At 35.3% G+C, this 20,040-nt stretch overlaps 1 protein-coding gene and 1 long non-coding RNA gene across 2 annotated transcripts; one reads left to right on the forward strand and one right to left on the reverse strand.

Moving 5' to 3' along the window:
* Window positions 1-281: 281 nt before the first annotated feature.
* On the forward strand, window positions 282-4,192 carry LOC110804085 (subtilisin-like protease SBT1.4). The gene is made up of 3 exons (XM_022009651.2): window positions 282-1,029; window positions 1,654-2,249; window positions 2,772-4,192. Exons 1-3 carry the CDS (start codon window positions 464-466, stop codon window positions 3,947-3,949), a joined length of 2,340 nt encoding a protein of 779 aa, XP_021865343.2. The 5' UTR covers window positions 282-463; the 3' UTR covers window positions 3,950-4,192.
* Window positions 4,193-17,187: 12,995 nt separating this feature from the next.
* On the reverse strand, window positions 17,188-19,095 carry LOC130460935 (uncharacterized). The gene is made up of 2 exons (XR_008921161.1): window positions 18,580-19,095; window positions 17,188-18,131 (listed from the first exon to the last, which is right to left on the reverse strand). It is a non-coding gene; the product is annotated as an uncharacterized lncRNA (long non-coding RNA).
* Window positions 19,096-20,040: the final 945 nt, after the last annotated feature.

The following is a 20,040-nucleotide window of genomic DNA, read 5'->3' on the forward strand; positions in this document are numbered from 1 at the left end:
AGACTTGTAAATTTATATACAATATTAGTTTTATTATTAAATTTAACTCACACACCAAGTCTTGAGCTGCGTCTTAGTTTTTCAAGACTCAATTTAAGACTTTGTTAAGACTTGTCTACTTCAATGCTACAATTACTATGAGTCATATGCCATGTCAGCACAATTCAAATCTTAAGACATGGGGCTGGTCATGCTTTTACAATAGTTCACACTTTCAAATTATTCCTCCCTCATTTAGACCAAAACAAAATACTCCATTTATGAAACAAAAGGAGTATAGCGTACTTACAAACAACTCAAATACAATCCGTAATGAGAATCCAGGTGAGCAAATCTACCTGTCAAGATTCAAACCCAATCATCTTTTCAGAATCTCCATCACTATAATAAGAATACCACCCAATCCTTAAATATGGGAGAAGAAAAAACTGACTCACCCCACCAAAATTAAAAGTAAAAAGATATGGCAGCAACTTTCTCTCTCCTCTTTTTTCTCTCCCTCTCTCTCTTCATATCTCTTAGCCAATCAAAATCCACCTACATAGTCCACGTGTCAAAATCCCATTCGCCCACCACCTTCTCCTCCCCAAAAGACTGGTACTCCTCCATCCTCCACTCTCTCTCCTCCTCCGCCACCACCACAACCACCCCTCCCCACCTCCTCTACTCCTACACTCACTCCTCAACAGGCTTTGCGGCCCATCTCTCTGAGGCCCAAGCAGCCCACCTCCGCCGCCATCCTGCCGTCCTATCTATCCACCCTGATCGGGCCCATCAGATTCACACCACCCGTACTCCTCACTTTTTGGGTCTTCAAGAAGGGTCTGGTCTCTGGCCCAACTCCCATTACGCCTCTGACGTTATCATTGGTGTTCTTGATACCGGTATCTGGCCCGAGCTACCTAGCTTCTCCGATGATGGGTATGATCACGTGCCTTCCACGTGGAAAGGCTCCTGCGAGGTGGGCCCCGAATTTCCCGCCGATTCTTGTAATCGGAAAATCATCGGCGCTCGTGCTTTCTTCAAAGGGTATGTTTTTACTTTATATTCTGTCGAAAATTTGATCCGAACAAAGCATTGACTTTTTTTAATATTTCTTTTCTGGGTTTGATTGTGCTTGACTACAATTTTAAAATTAAAGTTTGATTATCAGAAGATTAACATCTTTAATCGTAGCTATACTGTTTTTAAAACACATTCTGCTATGTAATCTTGTACTGTTTGCTCTTAATCACGCTGTTATTGGTGTAATTAATGTTTAATTAGTTCTTAGGATTGGCTTGAAAATTGTTATCATTTCCGTAATCATATTGGGATTGATTTGAAAATTGATACTCTTTCTTGCTCGTTGAAGTTCTACCTACTTTCCGTTTATATCCGTTCCATATCGCGTTATACAATGCTTTCGATTTTCTGTACAGGAACTATGTTGTAAGTTGTTACATAGGGGACAATGTGATTTGTGATATAAGGTGTTTGTTGCAGTTCATATTGGTTGATTTTTAAAAAAAATGGACTACTGAGTACTGACCCAGAAAGGGCTGTGCTGCAATCTTAATTCAGGAATCAATTACCCTCAGTTTTTCAAGTGATTAGTTCAATTTTTTAGTATAAATTCGAACATTGATGAGGATATTTATCACCACTGTGTAGGTATGAGGCATCCAAAGGGCCGATGAACGTAACTAAAGAGTCAAAATCACCACGAGACACCGAGGGGCATGGGACTCATACAGCCTCAACCGCAGCTGGGTCAGTGGTTCCCAATGCTGGATTTTTCGAGTATGCTCGTGGGGAGGCTCGGGGGATGGCAACAAAGGCTCGCATTGCAGCTTACAAGATCTGCTGGAAAACTGGTTGCTATGATTCTGATATTTTGGCTGCCATGGACCAGGCTATTGAGGATGGAGTCCACGTGATCTCGCTCTCTGTTGGATCTTCAGGATTGGCACCGAACTTTGATGATGATAGCATTGCTATTGGTGCACTACATGCTGCCCAAAGTGGGGTTTTGGTGTCTTGTTCAGCTGGGAATTCTGGGCCTGATGCTTTTACTGCAACGAATATTGCACCTTGGATTTTGACTGTGGGAGCATCCACCATTGATAGGGATTTCCCAGCGGATGTAGTGTTGGGAGATGGGAGGAGTTTTAAGGGGGTGTCTTTGTATTATGGGGATGGTTTGAATGACAGTGTTTATTTGGAGTTGGTTAGAGGTGCTGATTGTGGCAGTAGACTTTGCAAAGCAGGTACTCATTAACCCTTTTTTTTCCAATTTAGCTCTGGCTGTTTTTCGATTATGTTTTTTAAATGTTAGGTCCTGATTTTAGGAAGGTATCCCTTATTTGAAAGCAACTTGCTAGACTATCTTAATGTAACTACTCAAATTAGACTTATTGATTGCAAATCTTTGCTTTGTTTCAGTCCTTCCAACTATGTTTAATCATACTTCTGTGTGTCTGCACACCAATAAATGTTCATAGGTGAAGCAATATCCTTCAAATTATGTCGATGAACCTTGTGTTACTTCAACTTCTTGATGTGATCTTGTCTGAAATTTTCTGGAAAGAGTGAAAATAGGGTGAATTAATTGTCTTTTAGTGTTAGAGTTCATATGGATGTCAGTATAGTGGTCTAAATCATGCCAAGTCCATAAGTATACGAAGTACCAAGTACAATGTATCGAGATTATTAGGAATATATTATGTTTACAACTCCAGTTTCCTGTTTGGATGTTCAGGCCTTAAGGTTAGTCTATTGAATTGTCGCAGGTGAACTTAATTCATCACAAACAGCAGGGAAGATGGTGATATGTGACAGAGGAGATACTGCTCGAGTGGCCAAGGGTGATGCAGTCAAACAAGCTGGAGGTGCAGGAATGATTCTGGCTAACACAGCTGAAAGTGGTGAAGAACTGATAGCTGATTCACATTTAATCCCTGCAACTATGGTAGGTCAAACTGCCGCGGACCAAATCAGAGACTATGTTTCATCGGCCCCTAACCCAACAGCCACAATCAAGTTCAAAGGAACTGTGATCGGCCCCTCACCATCAGCCCCGAGAGTAGCAGCCTTCTCTAGCCGAGGGCCCAGCCATCTAACACCCGAAATCCTCAAACCTGACGTCATAGCTCCTGGGGTTAACATCTTAGCTGGTTGGACAGGGTCTTCTGCACCTACAGACCTGGAGATTGACCCAAGGAGGGTTAAGTTCAATATCATATCAGGAACTTCAATGTCCTGTCCACATGTTAGTGGGTTAGCTGCTTTGCTTCGAAATGCTTACCCCAATTGGAGTCCTGCAGCTGTAAAGTCTGCCCTTATGACCACAGCTTACAACCTTGACAACTCCGGTAAGAATTTTACAGATCTTGCCACAGGAAAGCAATCCTCACCGTTTGTTCATGGATCAGGTCATGTTGACCCTAACAGGGCTCTCAACCCTGGTCTAGTCTATGACATTGACACTAGTGACTACATCGCCTTTTTATGTTCCATTGGGTATGATTCAAAGAAGATTGCCATATTTCTCAAAGAGTCTGCAACTGTTGATTGTGGTGCAAAGAATTTGTCTACACCCGGAAACCTAAACTACCCTTCGTTCTCAGTCGTGTTTGAATCTGGGAAGAATGTGGTGAAATATACTAGGGTGGTGAAAAATGTTGGAAGCTCAGCTGATGCAGTTTATCAAGTTAGTGTGAAATCACCACTGAATGTAGATGTCAGTGTTTCTCCAAGTAAGCTTGAGTTCAGTGCTGAGAAACAAACACTATCTTATGAGATAGTTTTTACAAGCAATAGTGGAACTTATCTAACTGGTAAAAAACCAATACTGGGAACGTCGAGTTTTGGGTCGATTGAATGGAGTGATGGAAGTCATCGTGTAAGGAGTCCTATTGCAGTGAGATGGATTGAGGGTACTCAACAACATTTCGTAGCTTCGATTTGAGTTCGACTTTGTAACAAAGATGTTAATGGTGAAAACTGCAGAGTATCTTATGTTCAGATTTCGGGTCATGATTATATTGAGCCTGCACCCTTCTCCATTTCTGAATTGTTGTATTGTAAACATTCTTTTTCCACTGTATATTTCCTGTTACATATCTGATGCATGAGTTTACTTCCTTTTTTATCTGTGATAAATTGATAATACAGAACTTATTAAGTTTAGGTTCTGCACTTTGATTTTTCAGTCACTGTGAAGTAAATTTGTAGATTTACCGAGCAATAAATCTTGATGAAATACAAGAGACAGTAGCAAATCTAGCAGTTTCATTACCAAAATAATAATTGCAATAAATCTTGATGAACTACAGGAGACAGTAGCAAATCTAGCTATTTCATTACACGAAGCCCTAAACAAAAATAAAAAATAAAATTGTGCATGCTGCAAGAACATATGAGTGCGAATCCCTATTTCATCACCCTAAACCACTAAAGTAAGGAGCATTCTATGATCTTTGCATTCATTAAATACTATTCCCTCCGTTCCTGAATAAGTGTCACTTTTCCTTTTTTGATTTTCCTTATAATTATCACTTTTCTATTTTTGAACATATACTTTTCCCACTTTTCACACTATTTCATATATTTTTTCCATTTTCCCTTAAATCATGATTACTTTTACTTACACATTTTTCCACTTTCAATCCCCATATCCAATTTTATTTGTAATTTATTAATAAATACGAGTAATTATCTAATTTTTCCTTTCCCAAATCAAAAACATTCCCAATCTTACATCTTACACACTTCACAATTTTATTAAGCTCCTTGCCGTTCCCAATAAGTGACACTTATTTAGGAACGAAGGGAGTATATAACCATTTCTTTAAAATGACCCACCCGCCATTCCCTAGCTCCACCACTAAGTACTCCTCAATATAAAAATTTGATATTATTAACCTACATATTAAGACGAACAAGATAAGATCTCACATTAATATGTTTTGAATTACGTATTGAAAAGAAATTAAAAAATTCTCTTCAATTGTGAATAATGTCAAGATTTTAAAATTCGAGAACGGAGGGAGTATGTAGTCCTCCATACAAGTTATATAATGTTTCAAATTTCGCTTTGGTTACGTATATCCTACTAATTGCGTGAACAAATCTTGAAAGGTTTCGATTTGAACTTGAAAGTTGAAACATTAATAGCATGAAATTAAAAAGCTTATGATCGAGGATCATATGAAATTGACAGAAAATCTTTAAAAATGTGCGTCTTATTTATAATTGGAGAATTGCACGGAGTATATTTGAAGATGAATAAGCCAAGAAAACATGACGAATAAAGCGTATAGATCGATTTGGAAAAGCATATGTATATAAAAAAAAAGCAAATGATAGTTAATTATTTGCTTTAACGATTAGGGAGACATGAATTAATTAATTAAAGAAACATGAAAATTATTTGATCAATGATTTGTATTTTAGTAGATAAGATAAGATTTGGACACGTGAGGTTGCATAATTCAAGTTGCTTAAAGAATATATTTAAATTTTTATTTATTTGTTGTTTGGTCATTATACCAAAAACTTTTATAAATTTAATGTAAGTTGGCATCGGATATTTTAGGATCTTTTGCAAGTGCTTCAGAGTTCAGACTAAGTATTGATCGCTAATCTAATGTGTAATTCACCTGATTTTCATTTATATGAACTAATTTGAATTTACATGAATTGAATTTAGTTAAACTGAACTTATTCGCTTGATGGTGTTAATTAAATCATCGATGCTCTCTATGTGAAGTTGCCGCTTGTTTTGTGATCACGTTGATAACGTCAAGTGATATCGGATATCCTAAATGAAATTATTGTCCATTTGATTAGACTAAGCAAACAACAGTGACCTAATAATAATAAATGAATGAAAACATTGTAAATCATGTGGTTGAAGAACAATGATTGAAAATTAAAATCATTATAAATGTAAATTGATTAGGTAAACTACTTGCCCACGACGGCAAAGGTGAAAACAACTCATGCCCTTGTTGTTATTTTAACTTGCCGCTTGCAATTATAAGTTGTTTTTGACAGATGACGAACTCGACAAAAATCTTAAGCAAGGGCTTGAAGTGTTGATGTAACTAGTTTGAGCAGATCTATTCGAAAAATTTGAAATTCTATCCGATTCGAAAAAGTGGGTACCCGAACCGATATGGTTATCGATTTCGGTACTCGATCAGAAATTCAGGTGTTGGATATGGTTAAGTTTTCCCCAATTTAAATGTTTTTCCCCAAGAGCTCAAAATCCTAAATGTTAATAATCAATGTATAATTTGAGTAAATTGTAATTTCATTAGTGTAGTCAAAATCACGTGCTAATGTTGGTATTTAGTGTTGAATGATATTACAATAATCTAGTTATAAAGTCTTTTTTCTCCAATTGGATATCATAATGGGTACCCAATATCTGATCTGAAATTTTGGGTACCCGAACTTATTGGTCAGTTCATAGATATCAATTTTAGTATTATTGGTTATCAGTTACTCGATCCGATAATGCTATTGGTTCGGGTACCCGACCCATGCTCACCCCTGGATATAACATAGGTATTCTCATATTGCCACGTTAGCTCCAATACCATGCCAAAAACTCAACTCAATCAAAAATTTAAGCTAAAATTTGAATTCCCAAAATGAGTTTCATACTCTATCAGTTTTTATAAAAAAAAACAATCATTTTCTTATAAAATGATTCGTATTCGTAACATATTCTACTGCTCAGATAATTGACCAAATTGGAATAATCACATGTTCTGTAATTTGATTATTCAATTAATGAAGTTAATCATAATTATTTATTTACTTTTTTTAGACATAGAAAACTAAAAAAACCCAAAAGAATTGGAGTACGTAACATAAAATAAAACTAAAGCTACGCAAGACCACGTTGATCCCGACTCCCATTGATGCATTTGGAACGGCAAATGATTTTGACACACCAAATAGTAATTTAGCACTTACTGTTCTTGCACCCTACTCACGTAAAAAATAAAATTGTGTCAAAAATTAACAAAGTGGTGCGAAAAAACATTTTCCTCTTGGAACACGTACTACCTCCCTGCTGTCCACCTTATGAATCATGTAGACCGATTTGAAATTGCTTAATTTTAGCTGAATTTCCCTAGCAGTGTAGCAGAACTTTCTTGTGACACACTGACACGCTGCCATGGCTAAAGGAGTCTGTAAAGATGCTAATATCTTGACTCTTGTAGATGTATTATTACCAATGACCAATCTATGCAAGACCAGCAATCTATGTAAGGAACCAAGGATTCAGCGTCAGTAAGCAGAAGTGGCAACCGCAAAACTACTGCGAGTAATCCACATATGAGCTGGGACTAATTGTTGTTGGAAGTTTTCCTTGTTTTTTTGGTTCTACTACGAGGAGTTTCCACCGCCTTCGACGAGGTAATCTCCCGTGGGAGTTTGCATGGGTACCTCGATGGGCAGCATCCCTCCCAGTTGAGATTTTTTCCATTCCCAAGGCTCGAATCTGAGACCTTGGTTAAAGAGCAAGAGGCCCTTAACTACGCATGTCAACCTCAATTGGTATGTTCTCCTTGTTTTAATTGGAGAATGGGTGTAACTCTTGTTTAAGAAAGTGTGAGAGTGGTACGGGTGGACATATAACACGCACGTGCCGGGCCGGGCTAATATTACGTCCGTCACCGTCATTATTGTTTCTGCCCGTTTTGTTTTACTGTTGGTTATCTTAGTTCTGATTATTTAATCAGAATTCCGTTTTCATTTTACACACAGAAATTATTCAAACACTTTCCAGAAAACTGAAAACACATTCCTTTTCTCTCACACATTCCAGAAGAAGGTTGACTAAAATATAATTTTAACTTAAAAATATAGTATTTACGAACATACATGTTAAAAATCATTAAATTTATACGTAGTAGATAAAAATGGATGAAACATATTAAATTAAAAATATAATTGAAAGGAAAAATAAGACCGTCTCTAAAGTGGTATAGACACGAGAAATCAAATCTCGTGAACGCGTGTGATGGTGATAATGGAAGCATCACTAGAAAGCTGATCGATCAATTGTAAGCGAAACTTTTGATAATATGAGTGAAGATGCAATGATGAATTGATGAGCAATTTTACATCACACCCAACTAAGGGAACTTAACAATTATTAGGGTTTGTGTAACTTTATTTTGTATTGTTTCATTTGTATATATGTGTTGAAAGAGAAACCTCGTGACCATTATTTCCAACATTATTTTAAGTGATTATTGACTATAGCTAGGGATGTCAATGGGGCGGGGCGGGGCGGATGCGGATGTAGGTCCCTCCATCCCCATCCCCACCTAAATTTTTCATCCCCATCCCCGCCCCATCACCCATGGCGGGTACAAAATTAATCCCCATCCCCGCCCCAACGGGTACAAACTAAAATCCATCCCCGCCCCACCACCCGCCTGGGTATCCATCCCCATCTCACCCCCGCCCCATACCCGCGCCAATACCCTCCTAATTTTTCTCATTTAGCAAATATTTGTCACATAAACGGAGTAATGAAAAATTAACTTTAGAAAAAGTACCATATACTAAAAGTAACATATATAATCGAAAAAAGTATCCGCCATAACAAAGAAAATTCAAACAAAAAAACTTAAAAGTCTCATCTAAATTCATATTATCACTTACAAACAAATAAATCCACATCCGCACCATCACACATGGCGGGTATAAAGTGGGGCGAGTGGGGATAGGGTGGAGCGGATGGGGATGGGGATGGGGATGGGGCGGGGCGGGCGGGGATGGGGCGGATTCAACACAAAATCCACACCCGCCCCATCACCCATGGCGGGTACGACTTTTATACCCATACCCGCCCCACCACCCACCAAATCTACCTCCATCCCCGCCTACTTGGGGCGGATGCGGGGCGGGTCTCCCACGAAACCCGCCCCGCTGACATCCCTAACTATAGCTTTATATAATTATATAAAGTGTCTACTTTTTGTAATTAATTTATTTATAATTTAACGGTATTATTATCTTCAGTCTGATACGTTTGACTTAAAACATTGAATTGAACAAAGTTCATGTCTTAATCGCAAAAGGTGTTGCAGTTGAAGCTTGGAATTATCTGCTCTATACAATGGAAAGAGAACAAATTATTTTGTTAGTTCATGTTACATTTGCCAGTCCCTTGTCATCTATGGATCTTGGATTGACCGAATCAACTTGTTCTCTGCACTATCAACTTATCACGTATAGTGGGAATTAAATTGGACAATAATGTTCTGCTCCAGTGGTTACTATATATTAGACCTAACTATTGGTTAGGGTAGCCGGTCCGTTGGTTAAAGAGTAAGGGTTAACGTAAAGACGACTTTTATTGGACATGATTATTAATAGACACATTTTTATTGGACGGGGTCGATACAGGTCAGAAATTAGCCTAATTAATAATTTAACAAAGAACATGGATAATGTAAGAACAAATATTTGAACAAGTTAGTATTTACATGGATTTATCGGCCGTTATCAACCCGATATTGACCCCTTGACTTGTATTAACCCAAACAACTTTGACCCTTTAAAAAGTGATCCGCTATTGACCCTTAACTCGCATTAACCCGACCCGATTTGCCCCTTTAATTAAAAAGTGATCCCGCTACATATCTACCCCTTGACTCGAATCAACCCGACCAACTTTAGCCCTTTAAAATGTGACTTACTATTGACCCTTAATTGACTCTCAACAACCCGGCCAGATTTTTCACTTTAAAAAGTGACCTCCAATAACCCGACCTGCTATGACTCAAACTCTCCGATAACAAGACCTAATTACGACTGAGAATTTACGTATGGTATGACATTATTTCGAACTTGTGATTTATTGTACTCGGACCCGACCTCAGTCTTAATGACTACTATGCCAATTCATCTTTGGGGGGGAAAGCAAAACAATAACATGCAATAAAGAGAAAGGGGATTCTAGACTCTTGAGCTTGGTCTCTACTCTCTAGGATGAAGAGAAGTACTTTTTATATACTCCGTATGTATTAAATCCAAATTACTTTCCAAATTTGAGAAGTTATTGGAGTATGACATGATGATATAAATATTTCACATGCCTACAGGCTACAGTACGTATATAGCGGCTAATTTAGAGGTGTTAGGCTCAAGATACTTAAAATGGTGCATGATTCAGGATTAATTAGCAGTTCAAAGCTCTACGCAGTAGGGAATAATCAATAATGGTGCGATCTGCTCTACTATTTTCTAGCCTTAGAGTGCCCTTAGCTTCTGTGATCGAGAATAATGTACACGGAGACGTGGATTCTGCACCACACACAAGTATAAAATATAGTAATACATTCTCGAGTAAATTAGTACGGAGTAAATATTACTACCTCCGTTTCAGAATGTTCTTTACGCTTTTGAAAATGCGTCCAAATTATAAAAATTTTGACCGTAAATTCTCACCATTATATACATCAAAATGTTACATGTAAGATCTTGTTAGATTGGTCTCGGGATGTATTTTCAGAATATCAATTTTTTATAATTTTTTCACATACGAAATTGGATATATTAGTAGTTAAATATGGCATTGGAGTCCGTGCAAATAGTAATTGTAAAGATCTTTTTGAAACGGGGAAGTAAGAGTATAATTCACACATAAGCCCTTAACGTATTAACCTAGTTATCCCACATTGAATAAATTAGATAGAGAAAGATTGGTTGCCAATTATCAATTGGTTTATGATGGATCCCCATCAGGCTTATATGTGGTCAGACTCTCCTCCGACATTAAGAAATACTATTTTAAAATATTTTTAAAAATGATTCATCTTTGACCGTCTTTCGCCCATAAAAATCATATGTAGTTTTAATATGAGACGGAACGAAAGGATAGTGATCGATTTAGAAGTTGATCGTACATATATAAAAGTGACGGGGTGGTTTATTTTAAGGACAAGTGAACACAAAAATATGGTGAATTGACCAAACTGAATAGTAAGAGGCTAAAGAGCTGTATTGTCTTAAATCAGAACTATTGATGCACATTACCTCTGCCAAAAATGAAATATATGTCCCTGGGAATGACTACATCTGGTACTATACTTGAATTGAATTTATGAGTTAAAACTTAAAACTTAAAACATATAGACACATGATCCAGGTACCTTCATTGGCCTTAATTATCTTCCCCACCACCTCAATTTAATTGGACAACGATTCCTACGGGTGGAACAAACCAAAATTTATTTGGCCTAAGTTTTTAATTATATGTGCATTGTGTATGGTATACATACAAAAAAAAATTACAAATATCTTCTTGTCTTATGTATTATGATTTGATACTCTATCTTTCCGTTCCCTACCATCCGCCTGCTTTCAAATTCAGGGAGTAAACGACTCGAGCCGAATCAAAATGAATACGTTTGTGTTCATCTTTACTTAACTTAGGTGAGCTTGCTCGACTTTAAAATTTTGTTCAAGCTCGATTCGTTAAAGAAATCTTGGGGTCATACTAAACTGTTCATGAACAACTGATTTATTAACTGAGACGAGTTTATAAGTGAGCTTTTTCTTAAAACAGTTTTGGGCATTAAATGTTTGAATATTCCAAAAGTGAAATACAGAGTATTTACTTTTTATTCTACAACTTATTTTGGTAGGTTAAACATTCAAATATAAATGAAAAACTGTACTCCAAATTAATGGAGCTTCAATATAAATTCAAATACGAAGTATAAATGTTCAACCTTATCTATACCTAGTATATACCTAGTCTATAAAAAGGAAAATCACATTTGATTCGAAGTATAAATGTTCAACCTTATCTATACCTAGTCTATACCTAGTATATAAAGTAAATGTAGTTGGTAATTAACCGCATTCTTGTCGAATTTGATGACATGTGTCAACACATTTGATTAGATGACACGTGTCATCCATTCTTTCCTCTATCAATTTAGTTTTTTTTTTCTTTGTTGTTTGATATATTATAAAACTCCAATCGCCTATTTCACTCCATCTTCCTCATATAACATCAATTCACCAATCTATTCATTCAACATTTTCCACTCATATCCTCCCGATTAACACTCAATATTAATACATTTAATTTATGTATTATTTCAACTTTTAAAATTACCTCTAAAATCAAAAGCTCAATAAAATTAGAACTTAAAAAGATAAAATAAATAACCACTATATAACCGCCCGTTCAAGCTAGTTTATTAAAGAAGCTTCAATATTTGTTCAACCTCGACTCGTTTATTAAATAAACGAAGATAAACGAGTTTTACCCAATTATATTTACATTTTAAGTAAAGAAATGACATGCAGTAATAACTAATAAGAAATGAGAAAATAAATTGATTTTAAACTAAGGCGGCATCTTATTTATTTGATTTATTTTGCTCGATCTCTTGAGCCATCATAACAGGGAAATTATGTTATTTGCTCTTAAAATTCTCAGTGCCTTCAAAGGGAAGGTTTCATAGGTAAATAATCCATATTTAGCATCAAGGGTAAATTGGCTACTAAATAACATGAAAAGTCAAGGAATTGCAAATATTATAGATTTTGTAACGATTTTGATGTAGTGCTCCGACTACTTTTCGTATAAACATTTAATGTATATTTTCTATTGGCCATATTTCTTTTTCAGTCCCTCTAATATTAATACGAGACATGCTACATCGCTGGTGGACAGCGACAAAAAGAGTCCATACCCAGGGTAAAATGGTATTTTCGCTACATAAGTTGAAAAGTCAAACAAATTACTAAATATCGGTAATATGACAGTAATTGATACAACAATGACAGTATTTAAATATAACAATGACAGTATTTAAATATAACAATGATAATACTTATATAACACTTGTATACATATTTTTATCTATTCATTTAATATGCAACACTTTTATCCATTCATTTAAGTGATCCCTTTACTTTTTCTATTTCATTACACTTGTATACATAATTTCCTTTTTTTGGATGATTGTGACAGTATTTTAATACAACAATGACAGTATATATATAACAATGACAATACTTATATTACCAATGACAGTATATAACAAGTTAGCAACACTATTTAAGTGTGGGCCATCTTTTCAACCTTTTTTTTTTTTTTTTAAGGGTGGGTATGGATTTTTTTTGTCGCTGGTGGACAGCGATGTAGCCAACCTCATATTAATACTCCATCATAAGCTAAAATTTGAATTTTTCATAGGAATTTTTTAAAAAAATTATATTTATATGATGTGTAGTACTCGTTGATGTTAAATTTTAAATTGAGAACGACAATTATCGTTTTTTAACCTAATTCCTTTAAAACGCCTCTCATCAATATGTTTGTTTAGGTACAAATGTATATGAGTAAATCCCTCTTAAGTATTTGAATTACATTGAAAAATAAATTCATGTAAAATTATATTGAACCACCTAACAAATGCATAAACCGGTGTCTTACTTATATTTGTCATGTATGCATGTTTCTTCAGTTTTGTACCTTGTGTGTTACTTATATTTGTCACATTGTATTTAGGCCGGAGTGTTACATAACATATTTTAAGTAGGGAGTTTGGTATGAACAAATTATACTTATTGAACGTTTCCATTATTGTTCTCACATAGCACATGATAGAGTGCACGTCATATTTTTTTATAAATGTTTTCTTTATTGTACGTTTGTACAGTTGTACTATGCCATGATAAATGTCGTCGTAGCCTATTGAGTCTGCTCATGTGTCATAACCTATACTCATGGGTCATTCTTCTCATTCATGTCGTGTTGGTGTTTGCAAAACATATTGTACTCTTCAAGCTAGAGGGGTCGATCTCTTTCATGTTTAATCATCTTTAAAATTACCAAATATATTTTTGTGACAAGAGCACCATTGTGAACAAGTGCATGACTAATTGACTACTACATCACCTTCTTTTGTGACTTCACTAGCATTATATACAAATATATTTTAAACAAAACGGCAGACCCTTTTTCCCTCAAAAAAAAAAAGTTAGACATTTAAAAAAAAATATATAATCTCATATAAAGCTTTAACAACCATATAGAAAATGCCTATCAAACTTTTTTGTTTTATGTCAAATTTCCCAACTTATTGGTTTACATATTTGTTTGTTTACTATCTTAGACTATCGAACATATGAAAAATGATTTTGGCACACTCACTATGATTCTGTGAGATGGCGATTTCACACTGTGCTCATATAAAGTGTGTCAAAATCAGTTTCAAAATGTACACTATGTATATGCTTATATTAACATTCTTTGAGTTAGTAGTACATTGGTAAAATCAGAATAGATGTTTCCAGGCAACCACCACAAAAAAAAAAAATCACTGAAACATTTTTCTATATGTATGTAATTTTAGCAGACCACATTGACAATCACAAAATTTGTTCCTATGTCCACATTCTCCATAATGATAATCCGTACTAAATATTTTTGTTGATAACCTGTAGCTGCCTCTACTATTGTCCCAATAACGAACAAATGAACATCGCCATCGCAACAACTGTTTTTAGATTTCAGACCCCTCTCCTTTAATTTGGTACTAGTGTACTACGTACCAATATCGTTGCATTGCCAAAAGAAATATCATATGCTTGGAAAAAAAATCTTCAAGTACATGATAAGCTACGTACGTTATCAATTGCTAGTGTTTATCGATCACCTTGAACTCCTACTGATAAAATGCCTATGAAAACAGCAAAGAAAACTCATACTCCCTCCGTATTTATTTAAGAGATACACTTGGTCGGGGCACGAGTATTAAGAAAAAGAATTAAATGAAATAAAGTAATAAAACAAGTGGGGTTGAGTAGATATTTTAATAAGAAACACAAGTGGGGACCATGTCATTTTAGGGAGTGGGGGTAGGGTGTATTTATATTATTTGATTAGATAGTGGGGTTGATAAGTTACTAAAAATGGCAAGTGCATTTCTTAAATAAATATGGCAGGAAAAGACAATTGTATCTCTTAAATAAATACAGAGGGGGTAATAACAACCAGGAACGTACAATAATATATACACAAATTTTTACTGACTGCTAGTCAGTCGGTAATTGCCCAAATACCGACCCTCCGTACACAGTCCACCCTTTGTCAACTATTAATAGTCCGTAAATTTGTTATGCCTGTTTTAAGAACTTTATTGACTGTTTTAGGCGGTCAGTAATGACGCGTTTTGTTGTAGTGAAATTCATCTACAAGAATGTATGGAGTTCTGATGCAACACGAGTAACATGAAGTTTAAAAATGAGTTTGTACTAGACCTGATCAAGATGAGCCTGGCCCGCTGGCCCGCCCGATCCAACCCGAAATTTGGCAGGTCCCGGTCCGGAAGTTTAAAAAATTTGGGTAACGTAAATTTTTAGTTATAAATTTGGCTTGGCCCGAAAAGACCGATGTTTTTAGGCCCGTAATAGCGGGTTTAGGCATGAAAAACCTGCCCGAATTTTGGCCCGGCCTGATGTACGGACTGATTTTAAGCTTCGGCACGGCCCGAACCCGGACCGGACCGCCTTTTGATCAGGTGTACACCTCTATCTCCTTACTGTACTATAAAGCGAGGGAATCAAACATTATGCTAGAATCAATGGTTGCAAGGCTAAACAACTTTCTTAATTAGTACAATTGTTTAACTCCATTATTCAAGTTATCTTTGTGAAGGAAACAAGGAAAAAATATTCAGCTTAACAAGTCATTATCCACAAAGATACAATAATCGCCTTGTGAACGAGGTTACTACTTAGTAGCAACAATAGAATCCACGCCTCTAGCTAGATAAAGCACAAATGACATGATCATTGTGGCCTACCGCGTTGCTTATTTAATAACTTTAACTTCTTCGTTCATCGAATAAATCCTCTGTCTTCCGATCTGCATTGATTCCATTCCACATACATCAAACAGGAAATACCCCTTTGGCGAATGAGTAACCTAAATTTAGTACGGAGTAATGTTTAACAACATTGTCTTTTACGGTTTTACCACACGAGAAACTTGCAAACACTAAAAACCACATAAACAAGCACTAAAAAAGTAGAGCATATAAGATGCACCATTCAATTCATCTTTCTATATTGTCATTTCCAACTTAAGAAGATGCACAAAAAATGTAGAGCATATTAGATGCACCGTGCACTCTCTCACAGTTTTTCCTTACATGTGAGTGAAAATGTTGTAAGGATTATCAATTGGCATAAAAATATCCTTATGAACATAGTGCACCTAATAATTTTCCCCAAAAGAGCCCATTAAACTTGTTTTACATTCTTTCCCTTCAAGAAAGTGTAAGAAGAATAACTAACTGAAATAACTATTCTTACTTGTTACTGCACACGGTAACTAGCTGAAACAACTATAAAGATTCTCAATCGTACTTTGATAGAGTATCTCACAGCAGACCAGAACACCTAGGAAAATAAAGAATTCACCTTTACATGAAAGAAGAACTACAACTTTTTAACCAAAATGACTAATTAGAACCAATTTAACATATCATCAAAAGTGTGTACACAAATAATTGTCACATTTGACAGCGTAATTTGAATTAGTAACGTGACCGCAAAGTCTAGAGTCTAAACTCTAGAGTGATACTAATTTTTCAATTTACCTCAAGATGATACTGTAACTGGAGTCTAAAGGTCATAAAACCCTCTAGGCTCTAGATAGATTCTCAAGAGCAGCAACAATATCCTGCTGACTAACAACAACAAGTTTCGAAACCTCGTCACAGTGGCTCATCCAAACATCCTCTCGTTCTTGGATACACTTGGAGTTAGGTGTACTCAAATGTTCTTTTTGTACTCGGTCCTAAATTAGATCCAATGCTTCTCTTTTTCATGCTATTTTATTCTCACATCACTAACTACAATAAATACCTATTTCAAAACGGAGGGAGTGTAACAAACACCGCCGAACAAATGCATATCATACAAGTGGAAAGTGTTTATGGGACCAAGTGTACTAATAGTACTTTTGCAGTGACTTTAGATTTCTCTGCACCAACTAAAAGTCTAAAGCCATTTCTAAGTAAGTGTAGTGCAAGACAAAGATCCCTTGTCAAAAACAAAGGCCAACATGTGAAAAAAACACACACTCATTGATCAATCCATCTTCCAATTGCAAGAACAAAGATTCTCCCAATGCACAAAAAGTCATCTAGAACAAGAAATTCTTTATTAAATAGTACTTCATATTATAATATTTTATAACTTTATGTACACAAAATTGCATAAACTAAAACTAAAATTTGGGGGAGGGGATAATGCTATTGCTAGTCAAGGGAAATGCACCATTTTCTCCCTAAGCAAACCATCACTTCTAAATTTAAAGTCCTTCTTTTCATCTATCTTTTTTTATTTTATTTTTCACTATTTCTTAGTTGAGGTTACCCTCCATTAGCATCTCAATTTTGTACAATTTGACACGAAAATCACAGTTAATCACTCAATATTTCCTTGTGTCACACACATACGGATCTTATTTCTTCACACGGCCACACATCACAAACATGTTACGTCATCCACCATCAGATCGAGTTGAACTTGAACCACCTAATAATAAAAATAATTATTATTATAATATCTTTCAAAGGTCCGCGAAGCAACTCTCGGACCTAGAAAGAATCGCCTGTCTCTGCTCAAGGGTTTCCCTAGTGGGACTCGCGGGGGTGGACCGATGACCACCGCCACGTGGACAATCAAGGCTGCGGCGCAGAATATGGCTCATCGCACTGATGAGGTGGACGGTCGGATCTCCGCCGGCCGGCGGGGATGAGGATCGGAAACTCCTACAAACGTTTAAGAGGCGATTGAGCGCCTCCTCGGTACTAATAAGCTTCTCAGATCGATCAACCTCGTTTTCGACAGCTTCGGAACAAAGCCCACAAACCCATTTACCCATGTACCCTTGTCGGATCCTCTCAATGTAAGCAAGGGTGCATTCCTCTGTTAAACCGCAACATTCACATTTAATGAATTGCAGTTCATTTTGGGATTGGATTGGAACTGTTGTTGTTGTTGTTGATGATGATGGATCTTGTTGGGTTGTTGATACTACCATTGGTTCACTCATGATTGCTGACATTTTTTATCAAACCCTGCAAAATAAATTAGGATCAAAAGTTACATCTTTATGAATTTTGCCTGGTCCAAATCAAGATCTAAGATTGATAAAAAAAAAATTGAATTTAGAGGAAAAAAAACCCAGATGTGAATTAGAATTAAAACAATAAAAATTGGTAAAAATGTTTAGCAATTAAGAAAACCCGGATGGGAAAAGTGATTGGATTAACAAGATTCAAGGTAGAACAGAGAATTTTCTTAAAATGATAGCAAAAATTGGTTGAAATATATGTTGAAAGGAAAAATGAATAAGATATATGACTACATTTTGTACTGAACTTAATATAAAACCAAGATGTAAACTTTAGGGTTCGTTCATCGTTTTATGTATTGATTATTTGATTTTTACTAACAAATGAAATGAAAATTCTATTAGCAAACAAAATTAGTTGAATAATTGTGGAAAAAGACAGAGGAATTTACCTGCACGAGAGAAAGCTGATCAATTTGTCAAAGTTGTTAGAATTTTTGAATGATTTCGGCAGGAATTTTTGTGGGTTTGGTGGAAAAAACGTGAAAAAAATTAAGGGGGAAATGTAACCTATCTTTCTTTCTCCCACTCTCCTTCAACTTTCTCTTCGTCACATAAGAAAAACTCAAATTCCAAAAACATTATAAATCCAACTTTTATTTTTATTTATGCTAAGAATATGTCAGAGAACTTAAATATCTCTTCAATCAGTTCGTTAGATGATTGATTTCTTGAAGGATGATTGGAGAGAGAAACATTAAAAACAGAGTGACATAAAAAAAATTAAAAAGAAAAAGAAATGTTGAATTAAAGATTTTTAATGGGCTTTTTGCTTGTAATTTGAATCTCAATTTTTTCTCCTCCACAAAAATATTCACTTGGATTTGGAGAGTTTGTTTAAGAGAGAGAAAGTAGGAATTCTAGAAAGAGATTTTGGAGAGAGAAAGTGGGAGAAGGGAAAGGGGGAGGGGGGGAGAATTAAAGGGGGAGTTGAGCTTTTATTGAGGGAGGGAAAAAATTGGGTCCAATCATTGATTGATTAAAAAAATAAAAAATTACTAATAAAAAGTGAGGAACCAAAAAGAATAAAATAAGAATAATATTTATCTACATCAGCATCTATGCTGGCATTAAATTTGGCCGTGGATTAAGTGGACTGCCAGCTGTGCATTATTGTGTAATGGGATTTCATACCAAATTTTAGATTTTTTAATTTTTAATATTTTGTGAAAAAAAAATTTGAAGGAAGATAATGTACTTCGATTAAGTAAGGGATAAAGTATATGATACCACCATGGTTATTAAAATCGCGATTTAAATCGTAGAATCGGAAGATTCTACGATTTAAATATTGTCAACGATTCGATTTACGATTCTACACGATTCTAAACTTTTTTCTTGACTAGCGAAAACCTCATAAATTTAAATCACGTTGAGAAAGTTATTAATAGATAAATATTGTTAATTATTGCTTATTTAGATATTAAACAACTATATATTTAAATTATTAAGTCTTTTACCTATAATATAAGCATTTTAAATATAATGAATTTCAGAATAAAATCTTGATTATCTTACGATTCTACGATTCGATTCTAAGTGTCTCTTCCAATTCAAAGTAGAATCACGATTTTGATAATTAACCTTGAATACAACGATATTACATAGGGAAAGATCTTCGGAGGACAGTGATGTTTTACACTTGTAGCTTAACAAGGTGATATGTAACAAAATTATTGTCCTTTTAACATGATAACTAATGAAATTAAATAATAATTTAATTGTAACTGTATTATTTTGTAAAGACTTTGTCTCCACTTGTATGCTGAGTTGGAAATGGAATTGTATGGTTGGAATTTTGATAAATTAAAAAAATAGAACTGATAGTGGGAATAGTATGAAGGTTTCGTGAA

Source organism: Spinacia oleracea, chromosome 1, assembly GCF_020520425.1.
Source record: "Spinacia oleracea cultivar Varoflay chromosome 1, BTI_SOV_V1, whole genome shotgun sequence".
In the NCBI taxonomy this organism is placed as follows: domain Eukaryota; kingdom Viridiplantae; phylum Streptophyta; class Magnoliopsida; order Caryophyllales; family Amaranthaceae; genus Spinacia; species Spinacia oleracea.